General features: G+C 42.2%; 1 protein-coding gene across 2 annotated transcripts in view; it reads right to left on the bottom strand.

Moving 5' to 3' along the window:
* The window catches only part of GLMN (glomulin, FKBP associated protein), a 50,908-nt gene that overhangs the window by 4,563 nt on the left and 21,906 nt on the right, over window positions 1-24,439 (bottom strand). For both annotated transcript variants that reach the window (XM_036754757.1, XM_036754758.1), the window contains exons 12-16: window positions 21,650-21,691; window positions 21,469-21,542; window positions 19,102-19,186; window positions 17,998-18,107; window positions 14,575-14,638 (exon numbers count right to left, since the gene is read on the bottom strand). In XM_036754757.1, coding sequence (XP_036610652.1) covers window positions 14,575-14,638; window positions 17,998-18,107; window positions 19,102-19,186; window positions 21,469-21,542; window positions 21,650-21,691 — 375 coding nt within the window. The remainder of the gene's footprint in view (window positions 1-14,574; window positions 14,639-17,997; window positions 18,108-19,101; window positions 19,187-21,468; window positions 21,543-21,649; window positions 21,692-24,439) is intronic.

Below are 24,439 nucleotides of genomic sequence, written 5' to 3'. Positions count from 1 at the left end.
GAGAATATCAGCAGTGGGGGGGGGGGGGGGGGCGGCGGGGGGCATGTTCAGTAGTGTCACATTCCGCAGAGAATTAAAGAAGGCTGACGAATGAGAGAAAGCCCCCAGAGCAGGCAGTTAAAAGATTGTTGAAGAGAAGGAGTCAAAGGCTACGACCAAACAGTTCTCAAAAGAATGACTGCAAAGAATCGATTACCACATGAATGCTCCAAATTGCGAATAATAAAACAAATACAGATCAAAACAATCCTGATGTTTTCATCCCAAACCTTGAAAATTGGCAAAGATGACAAAAATGGCAATAATCAATGTTGGAGAGGTTGGGGCAAGCTAGGCAAACTGATACACTGTTGGTGGAGCTGTGAATTGGGACAGCCATTTTGGAAATCAGTTTAGAAATATGCAAACAAGTGACTAAAATATCCATACCCTTTGACGCAGAGATTCCATTTCTACATGAACTGATGCAGAGTGAAGTAAGCAAAGCCAAGAAAACAATAGACAGAATGCTGACAACCACGTAAATGGAAAGAACAGCCACACAAAACCAAAAGTGACTGCCATGTGATGATGCTCTCCAGAAGAACCTAAGCTTTTGAGGGCAGAGGCTCTTTCAATTTTATCATGGCATGATTTGAATGAAGTCCTTTTGAAGGAGCTGGGAATATTTGGCTTAAGGAAGAAAAGACTGGGGTGGGGTGAGGGAGATGACACCTGTTTTGAGGTATCTGAAGGACTGTCCTATGGAAGAGGGATTTGACTTGGTCTCCTTGGGCCCAGAGAACAGAATGAGGAGTACTGAATGGGAGAAGCACAGATTTCAGGTGCATGTAAAAGTAAACTTCCAACAATTAGAGCCATCCAAAAAACCCAGGCTGCCCAGGTAACTAGTTGTGAGAAGTCTTCAGGTGCAGGATGGCTGACCAAGCCTCTGCAGGACGAGCTTTAGGCTTTCGTCGAGTGTGGCCAGATGGCCCCTCTAACACTGACTGTGACTCTGCATGTGTAATTTGTATTAAATTAATAGGACTCCAACTTCAGAACAAATCCTTTGTATTTATTTACTTTTCTTCCCACACGTTGTTCTCTCTCCTAATCCCCATTAAAAGGAAGTTCCTGGAAGGCACTTTTGTCTGCTCCCCCCCCCCATTAATAAATGCTTGTTGAAATGAATCAATCTAAATCATATAGAGGGGAGAATAGTCTTCTCTGAGCCACTTGAAAAATTACACTGTTCTGTGATCCAGTTTGTTTCCAATGAATTTATCATTATTTGCTCTCAAGTCCTAATACCCACCTACAGGTAGAAGAGAGAGCTGAAGATTACAACTTATTAAAAAATGAAATGCAAGTATGTGTATATTGATCATGTTAGATCAACTGTTTCCCCTACTGGCTGAAAAGATATGAAAAATGCAGAATTCTTGTATAAATTCTTAATTTCACTCCTTCGAAAGGAAATAAAAGCAAAGCGCTACTATAAAGTTTTTCTCTTTAACCTAGCATGTATGAAAGCTTTTATTTACCATAAATGCAAAAATTTATTTCAGCACATAAATAAAAGAGTTATGGTGACTGAGTGGGGACTATATTCTACATTTTCTTGAATTCTATGAATTCATAATATGGCAATTCAGCTTCTTTCTTCTGTCTCCCCCCGACAAGCATCCCCACCAGGGATACATTGGAAGAGGTTTCAGTTATAGCTCATGAGCAGTATTATCTCAACAATCTTTATTTTAAAATTAAAAATTTAGGTAACCACATGTCTAAACTTAGAATAAGAAAAATGTGTTAAAGAGAAGTTAAGCTTCTGTTCAGCAGAATTCTACAAATCCTCATATGATGCACAACAGTCATATTTTTGGAAGTATGTAGGAGGAAAGTAGCTATGGAAATAAATATGGTTTCCTTCTGTCTTTGCATCAGACTCCAAGACAAAAAGAAAAAAAAAACCCTTTAAACTTTCAATTCACGTGACTAGAAAAGGTAATAACTGACATTTTTAAAGTTTTGCTAATGCAAATTTAGAAGACTATGGATTCTAATAATTTTACACAACTGCATTTTGGTTTTAAACCCATTTCCAAGTCTGTAAGTTTTCTGTTTCCCAACTTTTTTGGAGCTGGTGCACAGAGCAAGTTTCTGATTCATTACCACGTGTCTTAAGAGGGGGACCACAGAGCTTCCATGCAGCTGGAGGTCCATCCAGAGTAAGAGGAAACATGCTGAAGAAGAGGGCAGGTCATGGTAAGAAAGAGACAAGAGGGGATGAGCACACGGTGCCCCCGCACCGCTCTGTCTCTGCCTCTTGCCAAGTTAGGTGCTGTTATCATGCTCTTTTACACATGTGTATACACACACACACACACACACACACGTCACACGTGCATATATGGCATAACAATAACAGCATGTACCTTGTTGGGTTGTTGAGAGGGTGGGACAATGTGTGTAAAACACTTACTAATGTGTTGCTGCTGTTATTTATTGTTCGTATTATGAGCTAAAACATTTCCTAAGGCAGTTCCTGACTCTGAAACGAAGAAGGGACCCAGGCTAGTTGGGCCCATGATCAGAAGTCCAGCCTGCTCTGCACCACCCATGCCGTCCTTGGCATGTGCACATGGGTTCTGAGTCGCTGCAAACTTCTGCCTTGTACAATATGACACATTTCTACAACTTGTCTAAGATAGACCCATTCATCAGTGGAAGGAGTGCTGAACTGGAAGAGTGCTTGGATTTGAACCCTGGTGCTGTCACTTACCCCTGGTATGACCTGTGTGACCAGATGGGAAGAAAAGGTGGAGAAGAGGCAACGGGAGATACTGGAAGAACTCTGGCTCCGGATTAAAGGACCTGGGTTCGAATCCCACCTCCTGTGCTTCTTCCTTATATGACCTTGGGCAAGTCACAACTTCCTCATTTCAAAATGTGGGAAAGGGGTTGGATTAGATGGCTCCTGAGGTCTTTTCCAGCCCTATGTCTATTATCCTCTGATGGGTTTAAAAAGAAGGAAAATTTAAGACAGGTTTGGACCAGTAGAGATGTCCAGAGATTTAACTGAGAAATGATAAATTTGGGAGACAGTAAGGAATATTTGAGGAATACTCTCCAGGTCCAAATACTGTTTCAAATTCAACTCTTTAGCTTCTTTGAGAAAAACTTCAGGAAAAGGAACAGGATTAAGGAATATTAAAGATGAAGGAGAATGGACCTAAAAAGGAAGATTTGAAAAGGAAAAGGAGAAGGTAGCTGGCAAGACAAATCAAAGTCAGTAAGAAAGGGCGAATGGAACAGTTGGAGGGTAAAAGCAGAAAGACAGCGGGGTGGGGAGTGGGGCTAACTGGTGAATTGAAGAAGAGGTGGGTGCAAAAAGGAGCGATAGGACAGGTGTAACTGTAGAGTTGTTAAGATGAAAGAAAACAAGGGTTCCTAGTCTGGGGGTCACACACTTGTTTTTTTAAAATATTTTTATAACTTATCTCAATAGAATTGGTTTCCTTTGTAATACTATATATTTTATCTTATGCATTTAAAAACATCATTCTGAGAAGGGTCTGTAGGCTTCATTAAGCTGCTAAAAGGATCCAAAGTTAAGAACCTCTTAAAGAAAGTTGGGTTGGGTTGTCAAGTTATTGGAAGGTGATAACTGGCTATAAAAAAAAGTTTTAACATACATAAGGTTGAAGTGTAAACACCCAAAACTCATTCCAAAAAAAGAAAGCTGAAAATCTCAACCAGTACAGAAAGCAGAGATTTTGTGGTGCCTTGCACTATGTCTAATGGTTAGTGTTCTGCCAAAGCCAAAGGATGATCTGGGTAGGCTGATCTCCCTCCCACAGGAGAATATGTAGGGACCAGGAGAATGCCTACCCCTCCACATTGCGGGTTGTGAGGGGGCAATCCAGGGTTCCTGAAGCAAACACAAGACCTGACACTTGTCTAGCCAGAGGGTGGTCTGTGGAAGAGGGTGGTGACACAGAGGAGAAAGAGAAGGAAAAGGCCACCCACACACTAAAAGCTTAAAATAAACTCCCCAGATTTAAATCACTTCTTGAAGAGAGACATAAATGCTCTGAAGAGAAAGCAGCTGCTGGTTATCTCAAAAAGGATCCAGTACAGCTGAGGAGGTGTCACGTGAGAAGTCACCCAGGGAGCAGTGGTGGCTGGTGCACATCAGCTCGGGGCCACTGAGGCAGCTCTCTCGGTCAACCAGACAACAAGAGAGGGGGTTTTCTTCCTAGGGCACATACGCAAAGATATAGCTAAGAATCTCCTAAGACTTCTCAATGCAGACGATTGCTTCCCATTTCTGGTGTTTTATAAGGGCACAAACAATGGTGCCAGTGGGAACCTGTAAATTATTGCCAAAGAATACCAAGGCTTGGAAAAAGACACTAAAAACCATACAGGTACGAAACACTGATGTGGGAAGTGAACGGATGGCTCTGAAGGTACTGTCTGATAACAGGATTTGGATTTCTGGACTATAGAGTAAAGCAGAAGGAGAAGAGATTCCTAGTCAGCGATGGAGTGCATCTAGCAAAGGCTAGTAAGAATGCTGGACGCCTGGCAAATGTAGATAAAAGGGCTTTAAACTAAAAAGGATGGGAGCCAGGGAAGACGGCCTAAACCAGATGGCCTAGATACCACAGAGTACAGGACAATGACAGAACAGCAACGGCAGCAGAGATACTCAGAAGTTCATAGGAGAGAAAATCCAAATCAGATGCCTGGCCTCAAATGCATAAATACAAATGCCCCAAATCAGGCAAAAAGCAAGAGGAACTAGCGATCTTAACAGGAGGCAAATTTGACCTCAAGCATCCACCACATGCCATGAGACAATGCAGGCTAACAGCAGGATGGACTTTAGTTTGGATTTTCTAAATATTCTAATGTTTACTAAAAGGGTGCATGGTATATATGATAACTCTTGTGATTATTTCATGACTAATCATGGAAGAATTGAAGTGTAGGAGAAGATATGGGTGAAAGCTTAAGCAATGCAGCGTAAAGAGCAGAGCAAAAACCAGACATGCCACATGCGGGAGGGAGGGGTAGGGTGTAGCCAGAATGGACTTTGTTTTCTTTGAATGACTCAGCTCGCTTCGTTGAGCTTCCCTGGATGCTGGGGCTTGCTCTTCCGGGGCAGGACCAGACAACTTCCTGTGTGATGAGTCATGGGGCTGGCTGAGGGGAGGTGTTAACGGCTACGCTAGGGGGAGGGGCCAAGTCAAGAACCAATCGGCCCTGGTCGTTCAGGCGGCGCTTGATGATGTCAAAAACTCTATAAGAGGGGAGAGGACAGCTTGAAGATCCTCTTTTCCTTTTCCGGTTGGAGCCAGAGACAGTTACAGCGACAGTTACAGCGACAGTTACAGCGACAGTTACAGTGACAGTTACAGCGACAGTTACAGCTACAGTTACAGCCACAGCCACAGCTGAAGCAGGAGCTGCCAGTAGCAGAGCTGACCTACGGGAGGAAGCTGAACAAAGACTTCAGTCCAGTGGGTAATCTTATTACCATAGAGGGGGAAACATGATTTTGCTTTACGCAATCATGCTTCTCTGTAGCCTCCTGGTTACTCTTTCAAGGCGTACTTATTGGGCCTGGAAGCTTTTGATCAATATATCAAAATGGGGTTGCTGGTTCATGGGTTGGTTACTGTGGAGCCTAAATAAATGTTTTGATTCTTCTGCCTTCTACTTTGAGAGTTTCTTATATCCGGCGGTTCCGAACCTTTCAGACATGTTTATGATCCTCTTTGAGATTATAAACTCTGCCTTCCTAATACATTTGGCGACGAGGATGGGATCGCTAGGTATAAGATCTCTATTTAGAAGCAGAACAATTCCAGAGGAAGAGATGAATATCCCAGGATGGGAGGATCCATTTTATTCCTCCCTAGCAAAAGAATTGGCTAAAAAAGCTGGACCCTGTGAAAACTGGGAACCAAGGCTACGGAGAGGAGATCCTAGGGATTTGGAAAAGTGTTTACGAGAAGTTGGGATTCAGTCAGGGGCATCACTATCTAGGCAAAGCTGGATAGTGTTATCAGCCTACCGGCTAGTATACGAAAGATTGAGATTAAGTGAAAGACATGGGGGCACTCCTACCCCACAGGAAGAAGGGGAATCTCAGATAGCAGGAGACCAAACTGACTCAAATGAGAACTTTTCTATTAATGTGGCTAAGAGCAACAGGAGACCAAAAAAGCCCAGAGTGCATTTCAACCCAGCCCAGAAAGAGCCTGACTGCCTGCTTCGTCCTAGCCATGGTGGCAGAGGAAGTGAGTGGGGGGAGAATGAGACAATGTTAGGGGCTGAGGCACAAAACACTACTGGGGTTCAGGATGTGCATCACACAGAGAATAGGAGATGGTTAAATGATCAGACAAGGGCTCGACCCATACAAAGGAGGAAGACAGAAACCCGAGGTGAAGATTCAGTTACAAGGGAAATTCAGGAAGATTTCTCACTGCAAGAGGTCACAGATATTTTGAGTAGATTCAGCCAAAGAATAGGAGAACCATTGATATCTTGGATGGTAAGACTCAGTGATCAAGGGGCCAGTGGAATATCAGTAGATGGGACAGACTGCATGAGATTCATAGGTATCAGCCATGATCCTCTAGTTCAACAAGCTTTTAGGGAACATCATCAGCAAGGAGATGGTGATAGCAGGACTACTCTGTTGGCATTAGCTGCTGTGGGATGCAATAAGAGATATGCTACTGATTCTATGTGGCCCACTGAGCACAGACCCTGGTATTCACTTAGAGATTGTATCATGAGACTAAAGGAGGAGGTAATGAAGACTGCCATTATGATAGGAACTGCAGACAAATATTACAATGATCCAATGGAACTGCCTCATAGGAATTTAATAATTAGGACAGCTCCCCCTGCTTATAAACAACTAATTTTGAATTTATTACTTGGAGAAGTAGGGAGCCGTCTTACAACAGTGATAAATAAGATTTTACAGTTACATGACTTAGGTGACTGGGGAAGGGATAGATCTCCTTGAGAGAGAAGGGTGAATAACCAGCAAACTTGGCGCCAAAGGAGAGTAACAAGGAAAGAAATGTTTACTGCTTTATTGAGAGCAGGGGTAGGTTTTGAAATGATAGATGGAATTCCAACCAATGAATTATATAGAATGTACAGAGATAAAGGCCTTGATAACAGGAGAGATAGGGAAATAAGAACTACTCCTGCAAATACTACAGATGTTGAACCTTCAAACCCAAGTGAATCATATGAAAGGGAATACTAGGGAACAGGCCGAGCCCCAGTCCAAATTAAGGAAATACACAGGCTGGATTGCAGACCTCACATTAACTTGACCATATATTGGAAAAATGGGTCAAGTACGGTAACTGAGGCATTAATAGATACTGGGGCCGAGGCCACCCTTATTTATGGAAATCCAGACAAGTTCAGCCATGGAACTCCTATTACCATTACAGGACTAGGAGGGACTGAAATATCAGCCAGGCAAGTTAAATTAATGATGAAAATTGGACAGTTGCCCAAGAAAGAATATAGTGTGGTTATTGTGCCTATTCCTGAATACATCATTGGAATAGACATTTTGAAGGGTATGACCTTAAATTTACCCGAAGGGAAATACCAATTTGCTGTGAGGAAAATGGGCATTAATGCAGTCTTAGTGGGGAAAATCAAGATGGATCCAATCACTTTGCCCGAACCTTCTAAAATAATTACTTTGAGGCAATATCGTGTGCCAGGTGGGCAAGATGAAATTGCCAACACTATAAGAGAATGTGTTGAGGCAGGAGTGTTAGTCCCTACAACTACTCAATGGAACAACCCTGTCTGGCCAGTCCGAAAGTCAGATGGAACATGGAGGATGACAGTAGATTATAGACAGCTGAACAAAGTGACTCCTCCCTTGTATGCTGCTGTCCCAGACACGGTTACTTTAATAGAGAGAATACAAAAACGTGAAGGGACTTGGTATGCAGTTATTGATTTGGCCAATGCCTTCTTTACAATCCCAATAGACCCCAAGCAATGGAATCAGTTTGCTTTTACTTGGCAAGGCCGACAGTATACATTTACACGCCTGCCGCAAGGATATATTCATAGCCCAACTATTTGCCACAGGATTGTAGCTGAACATTTGGATGAATTAAAGTTACCTGGTGTACAGCTTACACATTACATAGATGACATCATGATACAGGGAAAGAATATAAAGGAGGTGGAGGAGAGTTTAGCATTATTAATTGACCATATGAAAAGCAAAGGATGGGAAATCAACCCCGCAAAGGTTCAAGGGCCAGCTCAAACTGTAAAATTCTTGGGGATACAGTGGAATAGAGGACTGCGAGAAATTCTCCCACAAGCTCGACAAAAAAATCCAGGATTTTCCCACCCCTACCAATAAGAAAGAGGCCCAAAAGTTCATAGGGCTGTTTGGTTATTGGAGACACCACATCCCACATTTGGGACAGATTTTAAAACCCTTGTATAAAGTCACCAGAAAGAAATATGAATTTGACTGGGGACTTGAACAAAGTAGAGCTTTTGAGGAAGCAAAGGCTGCTATTCAATTAGCTCTAGACTTATGGCCTATGCAAAATGGGCCAGTGGAGTTACAAGTGACTGTACAAGATGACTATGCAAATTGGAGTCTGTGGCAAAAACAACAAAGCCGAAGTGTACCTTTAGGCTTTTGGTCAAGGAAACTGCCCTCATCTGGAGTGCAATATACACCTTTTGAGAAGCAGCTGTTAGCTGCATATTGGGCTTTAGTAGAAACTGAGCAACTAACTCTGGGTCATGAAGTGGTATTAAGGCCTGGAATTCCAATTATGACTTGGGTAATGAGTACCCCAGCTTCTCACAGAATTGGACATGCACAAGAGGCAAGCATAATCAAATGGAAGTGGTATATTCAGAATAGGTCCAGAGCAGGCAAAAATGGAGTTTCTGCTCTACATGAATCTGTGGCGAACATTGATACTGAGAGCAATGAAAAGCCCCTTGAATCTAAGCAACAGATGGTACCATCCTTAGTGAAATGGAATAATGGATATGACGGACTAAATGAAGAACAGAAGAAACATGCTTGGTTTACTGATGGGACAGCAAAATATTTAGGACAGAAGAGACATTGGAAAGCAGTAGCCTATAACCCCTGTACAAGGAGAACTCTGGAAAGTTCTGGGATAGGTGGAAGTAGCCAATATGCTGAACTGATGGCAGTGCATCAGGCCATCAGAGCAGAGAAAGGAGGACAGTGTCATATATTTACTGACTCGTGGGCGGTAGCTAATGGATTAGCTACGTGGATGCCTATATGGAGAAATCAGAATTGGGAGATTCATGGCAAACAAGTTTGGGGTAAAGAGTTATGGGAAAATATATGGGACATGTCTTTGGTTACAGATCTGTCAGTTTTTCATGTTGATGCTCATGCAACCCTGACCACACCAGAACGTGAGTACAATGCACATGCGGATCGACTAGCAAAGATTGCTACTGAATGTATTGTCCCTACTCCGACTCCAACTGATGACCCAGCCTTAGCAAGATGGGTCCACCAGACTGCTGGCCATTTAGGGGTCCAGGCCACCCATCGATGGGCACAGGATCGAGGTATCAGTATTTCTCATGCGTTGTTAAAACAAATAACAGAGGAGTGTTGTATATGCCAATTAGAAAAAGAACGAACTCTTCCTAGGATAGTTACTGGAGAAATAGCAAGGGGAAAAGTTCCAGCCCAAATTTGGCAGATAGATTATATTGGCCCACTACCCCAGGATAAAGGATGTAAATATGTATGTACGTGTGTTGACACCTATTCAGGTGTACTAGTGGCTTGTCCTTATAAAGACGCAACTCAGAAAAACACCTGTAAAACTCTAGATATTGTAAGTTTATATTATGGAACCCCAATGCAGATTCAAAGTGACAATGGGTCACATTTCAAGGGCAAAGAAGTGAAAAGATATTGTGTGTTGAATAATATAGAATGGATATATCATATTCCATATTACCCACAAGCATCTGGGCTAATTGAAAGAATGAATGGATTGTTGAAAGAACAGCTGAGAAAATTAAGCTCAAATAATTCATATCGACATTGGAAGGATAATTTGTCTATTGCCTTACGTAATTTGAATAATAGACCCTTAGGGGGGAGTACACCTCTAGCCAGAATGATGACCCCAAATCTGCAGATCAGAGAACAGCAAACATGTGAGATCCAAAACATTGAATTTTGGACTGTGAGGGAAGATGTCCCACTACCAAGTCCAGGAACACCTGGTTCAGCAGGATATGATTTACATTGTATAGAGAATTTTAGGTTAAATAGGAAAGAGATAAGAAAAACCCCTACTGGAGTATGTATGAGAATCCCCAAGAATCATCTTGGACGGATATTACCTAAACCAGGATTAGCGGCTCAAGGAATACATGTATTGGCTGGAGTGATAGATTCTAATTATCAAAAAGAAATTGTTGTGACACTCCAGAATATGGGTAAAAAACCTGTACAATTTTGTAGAAATGATAGGATGGTTCAAGTCATTATTATCCCCTGTGAAAAAATACCCTTTGTGAAAACTGACCCTCCTCCCAAAATAACTACTAGAGGGGCAAAAGGGTCTTGCTCCATTGATAGAATAAAGTCAGGAGCTAAGGTATGGGTAAAACGGAAGCCAGATGATATTCCAAAGGCTGCAGAAGTTATAGCCCATGGGAAGGACAACACTGTAACAGTTGTCTATTCAGGGGAAAATAATTACCAAATCGTACCCCTGAACCATATATTTTACCGTGAATAGGTTATAATAATAGATTCACAGACTCCACAGGTATGGCTGATGCTGGTAAATGCCATAAGCCACTCAGAGGAAAGGTAACTTTGTGTGATTAACGGATGAAAACTTGTACATTTGGGGAAAGGCTGGGAGGACAATCTTAGTCTCTATCTAGGGTGGGATCCTCTTGGCTTCCTCATTATGTTCCTTTTGAAAAGAAACATTTCCCACCTGAGTTTGGCTCTGATGTTGGATCTTTGCATAACTGAAATCTCAACCAAACTTGAGATGATTTTATTTGAAGAATTATAGTCCATACTTGTCTATTCTTTTTGTCCTTTGTTTTGGCTAACCTTGTTGCTAGTTTTGTTTCCTTCAGGCTTAAGCACCCTGCACTTTCCGGTGACTGCCTAAGCATGTAGCATTCTTGGAATTCCTGCCAGCTCCTTAAAGAAATGACCTCTGGAATGGGACTTTTTGGGGGCAGGGCCATCTCTACATCCAATTTCAGCATGAAGAAGCTATGGAAAATGAGACCTTCACCCCTCACCCCAAGATTTTGAGCCCCAATCGTTCAAGGGGGGTGGAAATGATGATAGTGTTCTGTTTACTTATTTTGTGTTATCCTTGCTGTGTTGTTTTATTGTTATGATATTATTGATCCTATGTAATGGATACAAGGATTTAGGGGTGGACATTTGAATTATTAATAATTATTTTGGGGATGATTGATTGAAGAGATTATCTTGCTGGGATCTAGGGGTGGATCACATTTGAATCGTAAACCAATATTTAGGAATGTCACCAAATGATATGTTTTGCTTTATTGTGAATGATATGTTTTAGTTTCCTGCATAATTGGATCACAACGTTCTAGGATATATAATTTAATTTGAATTATGATTGAATTGTGCATCCTAGAACATTGTGAGGGGTGGAGTGTAGCCAGAATGGACTTTGTTTTCTTTGAATGACTCAGCTCGCTTCGTTGAGCTTCCCTGGATGCTGGGGCTTGCTCTTCCGGGGCAGGACCAGACAACTTCCTGTGTGATGAGTCATGGGGCTGGCTGAGGGGAGGTGTTAACGGCTACGCTAGGGGGAGGGGCCAAGTCAAGAACCAATCGGCCCTGGTCATTCAGGCGGCGCTTGATGATGTCAAAAACTCTATAAGAGGGGAGAGGACAGCTTGAAGATCCTCTTTTCCTTTTCCGGTTGGAGCCAGAGACAGTTACAGCGACAGTTACAGCGACAGTTACAGCGACAGTTACAGCTACAGTTACAGCCACAGCCACAGCTGAAGCAGGAGCTGCCAGTAGCAGAGCTGACCTACGGGAGGAAGCTGAACAAAGACTTCAGTCCAGTGGGTAATCTTATTACCATAGAGGGGGAAACATGATTTTGCTTTACGCAATCATGCTTCTCTGTAGCCTCCTGGTTACTCTTTCAAGGCGTACTTATTGGGCCTGGAAGCTTTTGATCAATATATCAAAATGGGGTTGCTGGTTCATGGGTTGGTTACTGTGGAGCCTAAATAAATGTTTTGATTCTTCTGCCTTCTACTTTGAGAGTTTCTTATATCCGGCGGTTCCGAACCTTTCAGACATGTTTATGATCCTCTTTGAGATTATAAACTCTGCCTTCCTAATACATAGGGAGATGGGCGGGTGGGGGGAGAGAAGAAGCCAACACATCACTAGTCCTGAAGAAATAAAATTATAAGGGGACCATGGCAAGCTCCCTCCTTTTTAGAGTACAAAGTTACCTATCAGGGGCAGCTAGGTGGCGCAGTGGGTAGAGCACCGGCCCTGGAGTCAGGAGGACCTGAGTTCAAATCCGGCCTCAGACACTTGACACACTTACTAGCTGTGACCTTGGGCAAGTCACTTAACCCCAATTGCCCTGCCTTACCCCCTCCAAAAAACCAAACCAAACCAATCCAAAGTTAACCACCAACAATTTAATCTGATAATCTAAGAAAGGATGAAAAAAATCCTCCCCAGCCTTCCTAAAATTTACAGTGAGAACAGCTGACCTACATAGTACTAGTCATACAGCCCTTTCCAAATGAAATGAGCATTTGAAAACCTGGGAGTGATTTCATAAGCGCACGCACATAAACCTCAGAGGCCTAAGAGCCATCCACCTGAAGTTAATTGAAGACCTGTTAATTCAGAATGTTGGATTCTCTTCAGGAATGCAATCCTAGCTGCTCTGCTTATAGAATAAAGATGGTGATGATGATGACGACAGCACTTTAAGGTGGGGAAAGTCCTTCACGTGCGCGCTCACCAGATCTTCACAACAACCCTGTGGTTCTCAGGTGCTGTTACCATCTCCATCTTACATCTTGCTTCTCCATCTCTTATAAGTAAACTGAGGCCCAGAGAGGTTAAGGGTCACCCAAGGGCCATCTTCTGCTCGAGAGTGTCTGAGGCAGGATTCAAACCTAGGCCTTCCTGATGCAAAGTGTAGTGCTTTATCCATTATACGTGGAGTTGTTTAGGAGGAAAATACTTTGTAAACTCCAATTATAATAACTGAGATGTAATGGGGGACTAATCTCTGAAATCAGACCTTTAGCTAATTGAGAAGCCAGGGTTTAATTTCTAATTTCTGAAGTCCTGGGGCAGCAGATCAAGTGAAAGCTTGAGTCAAGGAAAGACAGATATGCAGGTGGGCGTGCGCCCCCTTGTACATCCCCCAAATCTCCCAAGGCCAGTGGAGAAGGAAAAGGGACAGGTCCTCTTTTTCCTACTAAGACCTATCAAGCCCTAACCCCCACTTAGAGAAACTCTCTTTATGTCAGGATCTACCAAGTATTTTTCATTGTTTCTAAAAAAGATTCTTAACGCCATCCCGTGAATTAGAGTCGTAGCCAGCAAAGGTGACACATGCCTGAAGCTGTGTGACTATGAGACTGCAGTGGGTGGCGAGGGTGGAGGAGATTAAAAAGCAAACACAATTTTACTTTCTGACACACCTCCCTCCAATCATCTATTTATTGAGTCCTTTAACAATGCGCACCTTAAAAAAAAAAAACATGAAAAGCCCCCTCTGACTTCCTACGTTACCCAAAAGGGGCTATTAACGCAATCAGCTTTTGTACCGGGGATGAAAATTTGAGGTTGGCATTCGTGACAAAGTCACTTAAAAACTTCACAAGGTTTTCATTTAAGGTAGGAAAAGCGGAGTTATTGGGGAGCGGGGGGAGAAAGATCTAGTTATTTCCTAGCATACGCAACTCCAAAAAGTGAACTCATGGGTCAACAACCACACATCAGTCTTATTTCCACAGCAAGACTGAGTAGGCCCCACAGTGTCCATGGAAAATCCAGTAGGGAGAAGAAAGAAGCAGGCAAGAGAGAGGAAAGGCAAGAAGGAGCGGCAGCATCACCTGCCACGGCTGCCTCACGGCACTCCTCCAACTGCAGTACTGGTCAGGCCCCGCCACCTCTATGAAGCCCCCAGGCAGAAACATTCTCTACCCCCTCGAATGTTTTGAGAGCCCCTGGTCTGAATCTCTTCCTCACTCTTGTCCCACGGCCCTTATCACGCACACAAGTCCATACTACGTGGGCCTCCAGGAGATTATAAACTCCTGCAAGGCCATGACCATGGAGCTTTTTGTCTCTGAATCCCCAGCATTTAGCTCAATTCCCCATACAAAAGTGGAGATGGGTAAATAAATATTTATCAAATGGCACTAACTTGAGTAACTGACTGAAAACCATAGAGATCTCCGCCGCGGCAGAGCGAAGGGCTCACTTACGTGGTTGTCACTCTCATTATCCTTGATAGCCAAATACCTCAGCAAATTCAAAGAAGCCATGATCCTGGAAAATTAACACACGCCATCAACAGCGATTTCAGTGAACAAGCCAGGTGACATGTCTACCTCACGTATTTACCAATTCCATAATAACTAGTAATTATACTATTCAACAGACACTTAGGCTAGGAAAAGCCTACTTCTTATTGTCTTTATATAATTGCATCAAAGTTACTTTGTTAGCCTTTTCAGACATTAGAACGCTATCTCTTGTTTTCCCAATTTTAAAAATCATTTTATAGGCACTATCCTTGTTTCAAAGGGACATGTGATCTTTTGAGAAACTATAAGAAAAGATACCCTAAATCAGTAGCCAGTGGCTAAAAGGAGCTTGAGACCCTGTACTTTGGGACGCCTGGTGTGGTTTTTCACATGTGTGTGTTATTGTTGTTCGTACATAAAAATATGCACGCACACACATTTTTTTTTACATCTGGTGAATTCCAAGATAAAATACCAATGTAGCTGCCTCAATAGACAAATTTGTTTCTAATTTCTGTGAGCACAAGAAAACCAACTGGAGCGACCATTCCTACTCTTTATTTGAATTGTTTTTCCTGTGTCAAAGTAAGTTTTAAGCCATCCTTTGAAGTGTGTGTGAAGCGGCAGATAAGCTCTGGCAGAATGGGCAGAGAATGGCCTTGGAAGCAGTTAGGCTCAGATTCAGGTCCTGCCTGGGGCCCCTCCTGGCTGTGTGACCCTCTGGGCAATTCAGCCTCTAAACTTCAGAGAAGGTACCGATATTCTATTTGAGGAATCGCAGGCCCAGATCCTCTGGAGCTCTCTCTCTGCTGAGAGTCTCTCTTCCTATTCCCACCACCCCCTCCACCAAAATTGGAGGCCATGCACTAGAACTCCTTCTTTCTTCCCCCTCATCTCATCCTCCACCTATCCCACAGCAAGAGGGGGTCCTTCTTCTTGCCCAAGCCGACCCTTCAACATGTCCTGTCCCCTCCTATCTTCTTCGGCATCCCCTTTCTCCCTATGGCCTGGCTCCTTTCCTGTTGCCTACACATGTGCCCACGTCTCCATCATCCTTGAAAAACCCTCACTTGATCCTAGCATCTGTGCTAGCTACTCTCCTCATTCTATCTCTCCTTCCCTTCTTGTCTAAACTTCTGGAGAAAGCCTTCTATACTGAGTCCCTCCACTTCCTCTCCTATCTTCCAAACCTCTGTAGTCTGGCTTCCAACCTCATCATTCCAGCAAAACCGCTCTCTCCAAGGTTACCAATGACTTCTTGACAAATCTAATATCCCATCCTCAATCCTCTCTATAGCCTCTGATACTGGTGATCACCCTCCTCTTTTGGTGCTTTTGTGACACTGTTCTTTCCTGCTCCTTCTCAGTCTTTTTTGCCAAATCTTCATCCAGGCCATGCCCACTAACCATGGGTGTCTCCCAAGGGTCTGTCCTGACCCCTCTTCTCTGCTCTATACTACTTTGCTTGATGATCCCGTCATCTTCCATGGATTCAGTGATCATCCCAATGCACATGATTCCCAGACATTTACCAGTTGAGACCCCAACATTATCTCAATCACTTAGGCTTACAACGTAAGCTGTCTTCAACTCATGCCCACCCTATGTATCCAATATATTTTTAAGCCTTGTCGTTTCTAATTTCCCATGTCATATAACTCTCTCTTTCCATCTCTCTCTCTCTCTCTCTCTCTCTCTCTCTCTCTCTGTCTCCCCCACCCCCAATCACCTCATACCTAGACTACTGTAATACCCTTCTGGTTGGTTTCCCTGCCTCAAGTCTCTTCCCACTCCAGCCCATCCTCCACTTGGCTCTCAAATTAATCTTCCTAAAGTGCATATCTGACCATGTCACCGCCTCATCAATAAACCCCAGTGGCTCCCTATCACCTCCAGGATCAAAGACAACATTCTCTGTTTGGCCTCTAAGGCCCTTCCTCCCTTTACAATCTTCTTGCTCCTGAGTCCCCTCCATGCACTCTCTGAGCCAGTGACACTGACCTCCCTGCTGTTCCTTGCCCTCAGCACCATCTTCTGACTCTGGGCCTTCTCCCTGGCCATCCCTCATGTTTAGAATGGTGTCTCTCCTCATCTCTACCTCTTGGCTTCTCCAGTCTCATTCAAGGCCCAGCTTAAATCCCATAGCACTGCTTGGGCCTGCTCTCAGAGGCCACCTTACATTGACATTCCATATAACTTGTATACACATAGTTATCTGTATGCCATCGTTCTCTCCCCCATTAGATGGTGAGCTCCTTGAAGGCAGGAACTGATTTTGCCTTCCTTTGTTATTCTCAGCACAACTCCTGGCATGTAGCAGCAAGTCCTTAAGCAACGCTGTTTAACTATTTCCTCTGTCTCACTTAGGGCCACACATATTTACTAATTTACTTTGTATAATACCAACACATTTCATTTCAAGGGTATAAAATAAATGAGCTTATTCTTTAGAACAAAGTTAGTTTCCTTTCGATCTCCTATGATTGTGAGCGTTAACGGTGCCTGACAGCAGAAGGATGTACTAAGTGGTTTCTAAAGATTCATTTCACATTTTGACCTTTTTTATTTTAGGTTCTCTTGTAAGCTTTTCCTCTCTAGGCTTTTAATCCTTAGGATCAATTCAATTAGAAAGACAGGAAAAAATGAAATAGGGTAACAAAGATTTTGTAATAAATTGGAAGAGCCTAAGAAATCATAAGGACAGGTATCCTGCCAACAAGATATTCTCATTAATTTACCATTTTATGCCTTTGTTGGAGCTCTATCCCTATAATAAAAATATAAATATAACAATATAATCTGTATAATACAAAGTATGCCAGAGAAGAAAAACAGACATGTAAAGTTCGGGGTGGTACACTCTGCCAAGAGTTTCTGATTAACCACTAGAGCAGGGATGGGGAACCTGCAGCCTTAAGGCCACACCTGGCTTTTTTTTTCTTGTAAAATTTGGATTCAATCAAAAGGCTGCACTTAAGGATTTTGGAGGCCACATGTGGCCCCAAGGCTGTAGGTTCCCCACCCCTGGACTAGAGCCAAACACATGCCTGGTCTACATATGGCCCCTCTTATACAGGTACAAATGAGTGGTTAAGCCATATAAGGTACAGAGGAAGTTACATCTGTCATATAAGCAGCATAAAAGCACAGTTCTTTCTTATAGGAACAATATTATTTCAGATTATTCTTAAAATATAAACTGGTAAAAGCAACGTCTTTTAGTCAGAAAGCTAAGAAAAATCTCTGTAGAATTTACCCAACCATGCACCAAGCCCCAAGCCATAGGAAGCCAAGCTTCAATGGACTCTATTCCCTAAATCTGGAATTTTCTTTTTCATCTTGAGCTACTCCATGTTTGAATTCCTGATGTGGATCACTCACCTATCAGAATTCTGGAGTAGGTCTGTTTCTGCTCCTTCAGGAAGTGTGAGCACAAAGTCGAGAAGTGAGATCAGCTGGGGTCCCGTAAACCACTTTCTGTCCTCTGCTCTCTAAAAAGTAACAGAAAAATGGGGGGCCAAGGAGGAAGAGAATTTAAGTAAAACCTTAAAACTCAGTATTTTCTAATACATCACTCAACACCCTAAAAACAAGTAGTTTAAGAGGATACCTCTGCTTGGAGGAAACGTGAAAATTTACAAAAATATTTTAAGTTCCCTAGTATGATAAAATTTATGAAAATTCAATTTATTCACAATTTCCCAGTAACTTGTACTGCAATGAGGACAAACAGTATAAACAGTTCAGAAAGACCAGAGTCACCCTACGCAATGATTTTGTCTTTCTCCCTGACCCTCATGTCCCGTCTGACTATGCCCATCCCTGGCGTTGCACAGAGTTAGTGAACGGATCATTCTTTTCTTTAAAGAAATAATGTATTGTCATCCGTGACACTTCCTCTGGACTGAAATTGTTGCCTCCCTCAGGAATGAGCCCTGTTGGTTGAGCTGATATAAGTAAAGTGCTTTGCAAACCTTAAAGAGCTATATAAATACAGTCATCATAATCATCACCATCATCAAACAGAATTGTAGTGGGTAGATTTCAGGAGGCCACACAAGATATATTTTGTTAAATACAAAAATACGTGACACAGACAAGGTGCAGTGCTGGCAATTCTGAAGCCCCCCACGCCACGTGCACAGCAGATAAAAGGTTAAATCTTTAAGTTATAGCAAGGTGGAGTGGCTCCTTGGGAGTAGATCCACCGGGATAAGAAGGGTCTGGATGGGTGGCAATCTGCACCAAGGGAGGGAGGGAGCACTTCCCTCTCTGAGGTCACAGAAGGAAGCACAACAATATACTTTCTAAATTCATGAGGGGTCCTTTTTTTTTGTTTAAATCATAGGCAAAGCTAGTAATCAAAACAGAAAACAACCTATTAAGTTAGAAAAAATATGCAGGGCCCAAACTCCTATTACTGTGATTTTTACAAAGTGCCATACTACCTGCAAAACAAACATTTTCACTTGGCTACGTTCTTACCTTTAACGAGGCATCAATCTGATTTTTAATATTTTGAATGACGTAGCCTTCCACACCTGCATGATTACTTGTCTTCAATAAACACCTTGAAAACAAAATCAAGATACATGATATATGGTCCTGGAATTTCTCCTAATTAGCTGATGATCAATATTTTAACACGTGCCCAGAGCTTTGTTTTTAGGAATAAGAAATCCCAAGTGATCCTGAAGAGCCAGCTGATGACAGCAACAAAATCATTAATCAGTTAAATGGTTAATTAATCAGTTAATTAAACAGTGAATCCTGCACCTGATGATGGGAGTTGACATTTGGCCACCAACCACAATTCTGTATTACAGCGGAATTTGTTTGTCTTACTATGCCTAGGAGGGGCTCCTGCTGCAGGCCCCATACCCTGACTGAAGGAGAGCCCAGCTTCACACACCCATCCTATGCCACCTCCTTGAGACTCCCCACAGCTGAAAGTTCTGCTCAAGATGATAAGAAATAATTTTTAAAAATCCCATGCTTACCAAGTGTTAAGTCTTTAACACTTAGGCAACACGTTTTGGTAATGTTTACCTATTTTATTAGAATAACAGCTTGCATTTATGTAGTGATTTGTGTACACCAAGTACTTTTTACAGGGATTATCTCATTCAGGAGGCAGGCTAGAACAGTGGCAAGTGCCTGGAGTTGGTGTCAGGAAGCTGTGGGTTCAAATCTCACTTCTAATTCTTGCATGATGATAGGCCAGTCACTTTAACCTCTCACTCTCAATTTCTTCATCTTTTAAAAGGGCATGAATAAAGCCTCGAGGCCTAAGTTGTCACTAGGGTGTGATGAGACACAAATGAACCAACGTGTATAAAATCCTCTGCTATATAAAACCCCAGCTGTCCCAACACTTGGGGTCCCAAGACCCCAAGTTGGTGAGTCAACACTATTTTCATAATAACCCTAAAACATTACTTGCCTATTAAAATGCCCTCCCCATTTCCAACTACCTATCTGTGCGAGGCTAGATTTTCTTCACTGAGGTACACTGGGGTACCACAGTACCCAGAGTGCTGGGCCTGGAGTCAGGAAGGCCCAATTCAAATCTGACCTCAGATACTTGCTGGCTAAGTGATGCTGGGCAAGACCTCTGCCTGCCTGTTTTCTCACTTGTAAAATGGGGATCATAACAGTACCAACCTGGCAGGGTTTTGTGAGGATGAAACGAGATAATATTTGGGAAGCACTTAGCACAGTGTCTAGCACACAGTAGGTGCTCTATAAATGCTCATTCCCTTTCCTTCTCTTCCCTCCATGTACTTCAACCAAACGTCACAACAAATTGAATAGAGAAGTGGATTTGAGAATTCAGCTGTCTTCCATTAAGCCAGATGGTAAAAAAAATTAGCAAAAATATGCAAACCACAGATTGCTTGCTGTCTTGGGGAAGGGAAGGAGGGAGGGAGAAAAAAATTTGGAACTCAGAATCTTATAAAAGTGAATGTTGAAAACTATCTTTACATGTAATTGGAAAAAATAAAATACTATTAAATGGAAAAAAATGTGTAAAACAATGCCACTCTTTTCACCACCATTTTTTTTTTTGGAAAATAGTGATTTGTCATTTAAAATGCTGTTTATATGAACATGTAATGGGTTTATTATTGTCACTTTAAATGGATTAATGAATATTTTAAGAATTGATCAGTTTTAATAACTAATACAGGGTCAAGATATAACCCATAACCAAAAGTTTTTTGGGATCCTCAATACTTCTTATGAGCGTAAAAGGCTCCTGAGAACAAAATACTTAAGAACCATGGGTTTCATGTTGAAAATTTAAACAGCTGATGAGCCAGAAGCTAAGGGACATCATGGGACTTGCCCAAGATGGTCTGACTCTGGAGCCAGGACACAAACCCGCCCAGTCTTCTGACACCCAACTATTCTTCTACCACATCATTTCAACAGCTGTTCTTCATTCATGCAGGCCCTTTAGAAGAGTCTTTATTCATTCACAAACATGAATTATCATAACATGTTAAGTCCTTCCAAGAGCGTAAGGAATCACAGAATAAATGAATTCTGTTCATTTTAATTTAAATGTTTGTTTCTTATTGCATCCTAATTCTTTGAAAGTTAATAATCTGTATTTCGTGTGTATGCACACACACAGATCCTTATTTATGAGGTAAATCTCTCTTAATTGGAATGAATGAGGCCATCCCCTCTCTCTCTCTGAAAGACTACACTAATCCAAGACTTCTATGAACAAGTGACCTTCCTGGAGAATACAATTTCAATGCCATCATCTGTCACATCATGTACCATCAATTCAAATTTTTGCCAGCCACTGAAGGACAGCCATGCATTATGTTTGCGTCATACCTAAATAATATATTTTTGCCTTGGGAATCCAGCTTGTCTATATACAGCTGCAGCACTTTTAAACCTTTTTTCCTCTAAAAAAAAAGCAAATAACATTGTTAGATTAAAGAGAAAAGAATGCAGTATTAATTAAATTTAGCCTCTGTAACTGAATGTTACCAGTCATGAAATGTTTACATACCAAAGTCTCAATGGGGCAGAAGGTCATTACTTTCACCAGCTTCTGCAAGTAAGAATTTAAAAACATCCAATGAATATGAGAATTGAATTGACTATACAGAATTATATAATCAATGGCCAGTGCCCAGCACTAAATGTTAAGAAAGAAATGAAGACAAGAGAAGTCACAAGTTAAGGCAGTTGGACACTCCACTGGACAGAGTGGAGAAAGCTGGCAGCAGTAAGTGATATTTCCTACAATACAAACCAAGGGAGAAAAATGCACCAAAGCAGGAATTACAGAGAAAATGCAAGCACTGATATGTTATGTCCAGGGTGGCCAAAAAACTCAGGTTGCAGAAATGAACAAAAATAATGATGCAGATTTAAAAAAAAAAAACCTCCCAGCTGGTACTTCTTAGGCTTTGGTTCCTCTCCTGAAAACAAGGATTGAGAGAGAGGCAGCCTGCCGTGGTGGAGAGAGCTCTGGACCCAAAGTCAGAAGAACCTGGGTTCAAATGCCACAGCTAACACTTACGAGCTATGTGACCATAAGCTAGCAGCTAGGTAATATCTGTGGCAGTCACTTCAAAGGTTGTTGTCCCCATCAAATGGGATCAAAAATTCTATGGAAATGTTTTTATTATTCATCATTACTGTTGCTATTCAATATGGTTACATACAGGGCTAGAATTTATACCAGTATTCCCCCAAAAGTCCATACACATTTTTAAAATTGCAATGAAAGCGTAAAACTTCACCTTTAAAATATAAATGTGTACACGTATGTGTGTGTGACTGAAACAAGCCCAGTTCATTCAGCCAACCACGTGGCCCAGACTCAAAGCCCTTCACAAGGCAAATAGATACCATTTAGATATCAATCAGACATAATAAGAGTGCTGTGGCTGACAACTTTTGACAGCTAGTAGTATGATAGCATCTAGATATAGATAAAATAGAAAAACAGATATGACACATATATATGAACATATTTTCTAACTAATATATACTGACTATGTGACCCTGAGCAACTCACTGAATATCTGAGTGCTCTAGGGAACAGCCCATGCAGCTTAGGCTGCATCCCAAGCATGAGCCAGAACCAGATTAAAATGTAATTGGGAAATGTTTAAGAAAATCAGTAAAAATACAATACAACATAGATAATGTTAATTTGTAGTCTTCTAAGTCAATATGCAGCTGGCAGGGATCCTTTCTGTTTAAATTTGATACTACTGCTCTAGGCAAGTCTAGACAAGTGGCATAGCTGCCCTTGGTGGAGGGAGTTTCTCACTAAGAGTTTGCCACAGCAATGAAATACCAGGCCCAGGCCCTATCCCTATATAGCTTCTCTCTCTATGTGAAATTATACTTGGCGTTCACCTTCTGTGACTCAAGAAAATAAATGTAACAATAACTTACAGTGTGATGCTTTACGGTTAACAAAGCACTTCAGAGACAAATAGAAACCCTTACTTGGGTTCAGAACTTCCAGTCCCCACATACAAGCTGGGGAAGGTGTGCTGCAGAGCGGTCCGTCTGAAACCAGTGACGAGGTTTTCTTGGATTGCAGTGTGTGACCTGGCATCCAAACAAGCTCCTGCAATCCCAGGCTGCGTTAGGGGAGCTTCCGTCCTTCTATTCTCTGCCCAAAAATGTGAAATTCTGTTCTGGGGGTGATTGTTTTAGGATGGATATTGACATGTTGAGACCATCCCAAGGGCAGCAACTGGGACAGGGAAGGGCCTTGAGTCCATTCCACAACTGAATGAACTAGAGAAGAGAAGCCTCACGAAAGGCCTGGTTGCTGTATCCAAGCATCTGAAGGGCTGTTAGGAGCAGGAGCAATCATGCTTGTTCTACTGGACCCCAGAAGGACAGACCCGGGAGGGCGGGGTACAAGCTGCAAAGATGCAGATTTCAGTTGGATAAAGACTAACAGCCTAACAATCCGAACCGGCCCAAAGTGGGAGGAGCTGAGGTCCTGAGCTGGCAAGGGCTGAATGACCACATCTCAGGTGAGGTTTGAACTTAAATCTGAGACACTTCATTTGAGCATCACAACAGCCTCATGCAACACAAACATCACGCTCTCCATTTGGCAGATGGGGAAAATGCTAGCCCAAGATCACCCGACAAGTACCTGGCAGAGGTAAAATTTGAACCTAGTCTCTCTTCTACATCTGAGGCTCTTTCCATCATTTTACAGGCCCATGTGGATAAAGCGACTGCTTTCCCCAAGACCCTCAGAGGAAAGATGAAATCTTAGCAGTCTGCATTTCTGATTTTCTACTTCGACATTATACAGGTGTGCCAAAAGTCACTTGTCAATGTAGTCGTTCATAAAAAATCAATTATTAAGCACATTAGGGAGTTTTACAAATTAATATTCTGTTAGCCATTTTTTTCACTTAAATGTTGATAAGTAAATTTAAGGGAGCTAGAAGGGTAATGCTGTCAGCTGTGATATGACTCAGATTAAATTCCTGGAGTAAAATGATAAATCGTTCCTTCTAGTAGCTAGCCATGCGAGCAAGCCCCAGATGGAAGTACAAGGGGAGAGGGAAGAAGCATTATATAGCCCCTGCCATGTGCCAGGCCCTGTGCTAAGAGCTTTACAATGATGATCCTCACAACAACCCTAGGAGAGAGCTGCTGTTATTATCATCTTCATTTTATAGTTGAGGAAACTGAGGCAGAGGTGAAGTGACTTGGCCAGGGTCACACAGCTGGTCAGTGTTTGAGGCTGGATTTGAACTCAGGTCTTCCTGATCCCACGCCCAGTGCTCTATCTACTGAGATACGAGAA

This window comes from Trichosurus vulpecula, chromosome 4, assembly GCF_011100635.1.
Source record: "Trichosurus vulpecula isolate mTriVul1 chromosome 4, mTriVul1.pri, whole genome shotgun sequence".
Lineage (NCBI taxonomy): Eukaryota > Metazoa > Chordata > Mammalia > Diprotodontia > Phalangeridae > Trichosurus > Trichosurus vulpecula.
This window is presented reverse-complemented; position numbering and strand designations above follow the sequence as displayed.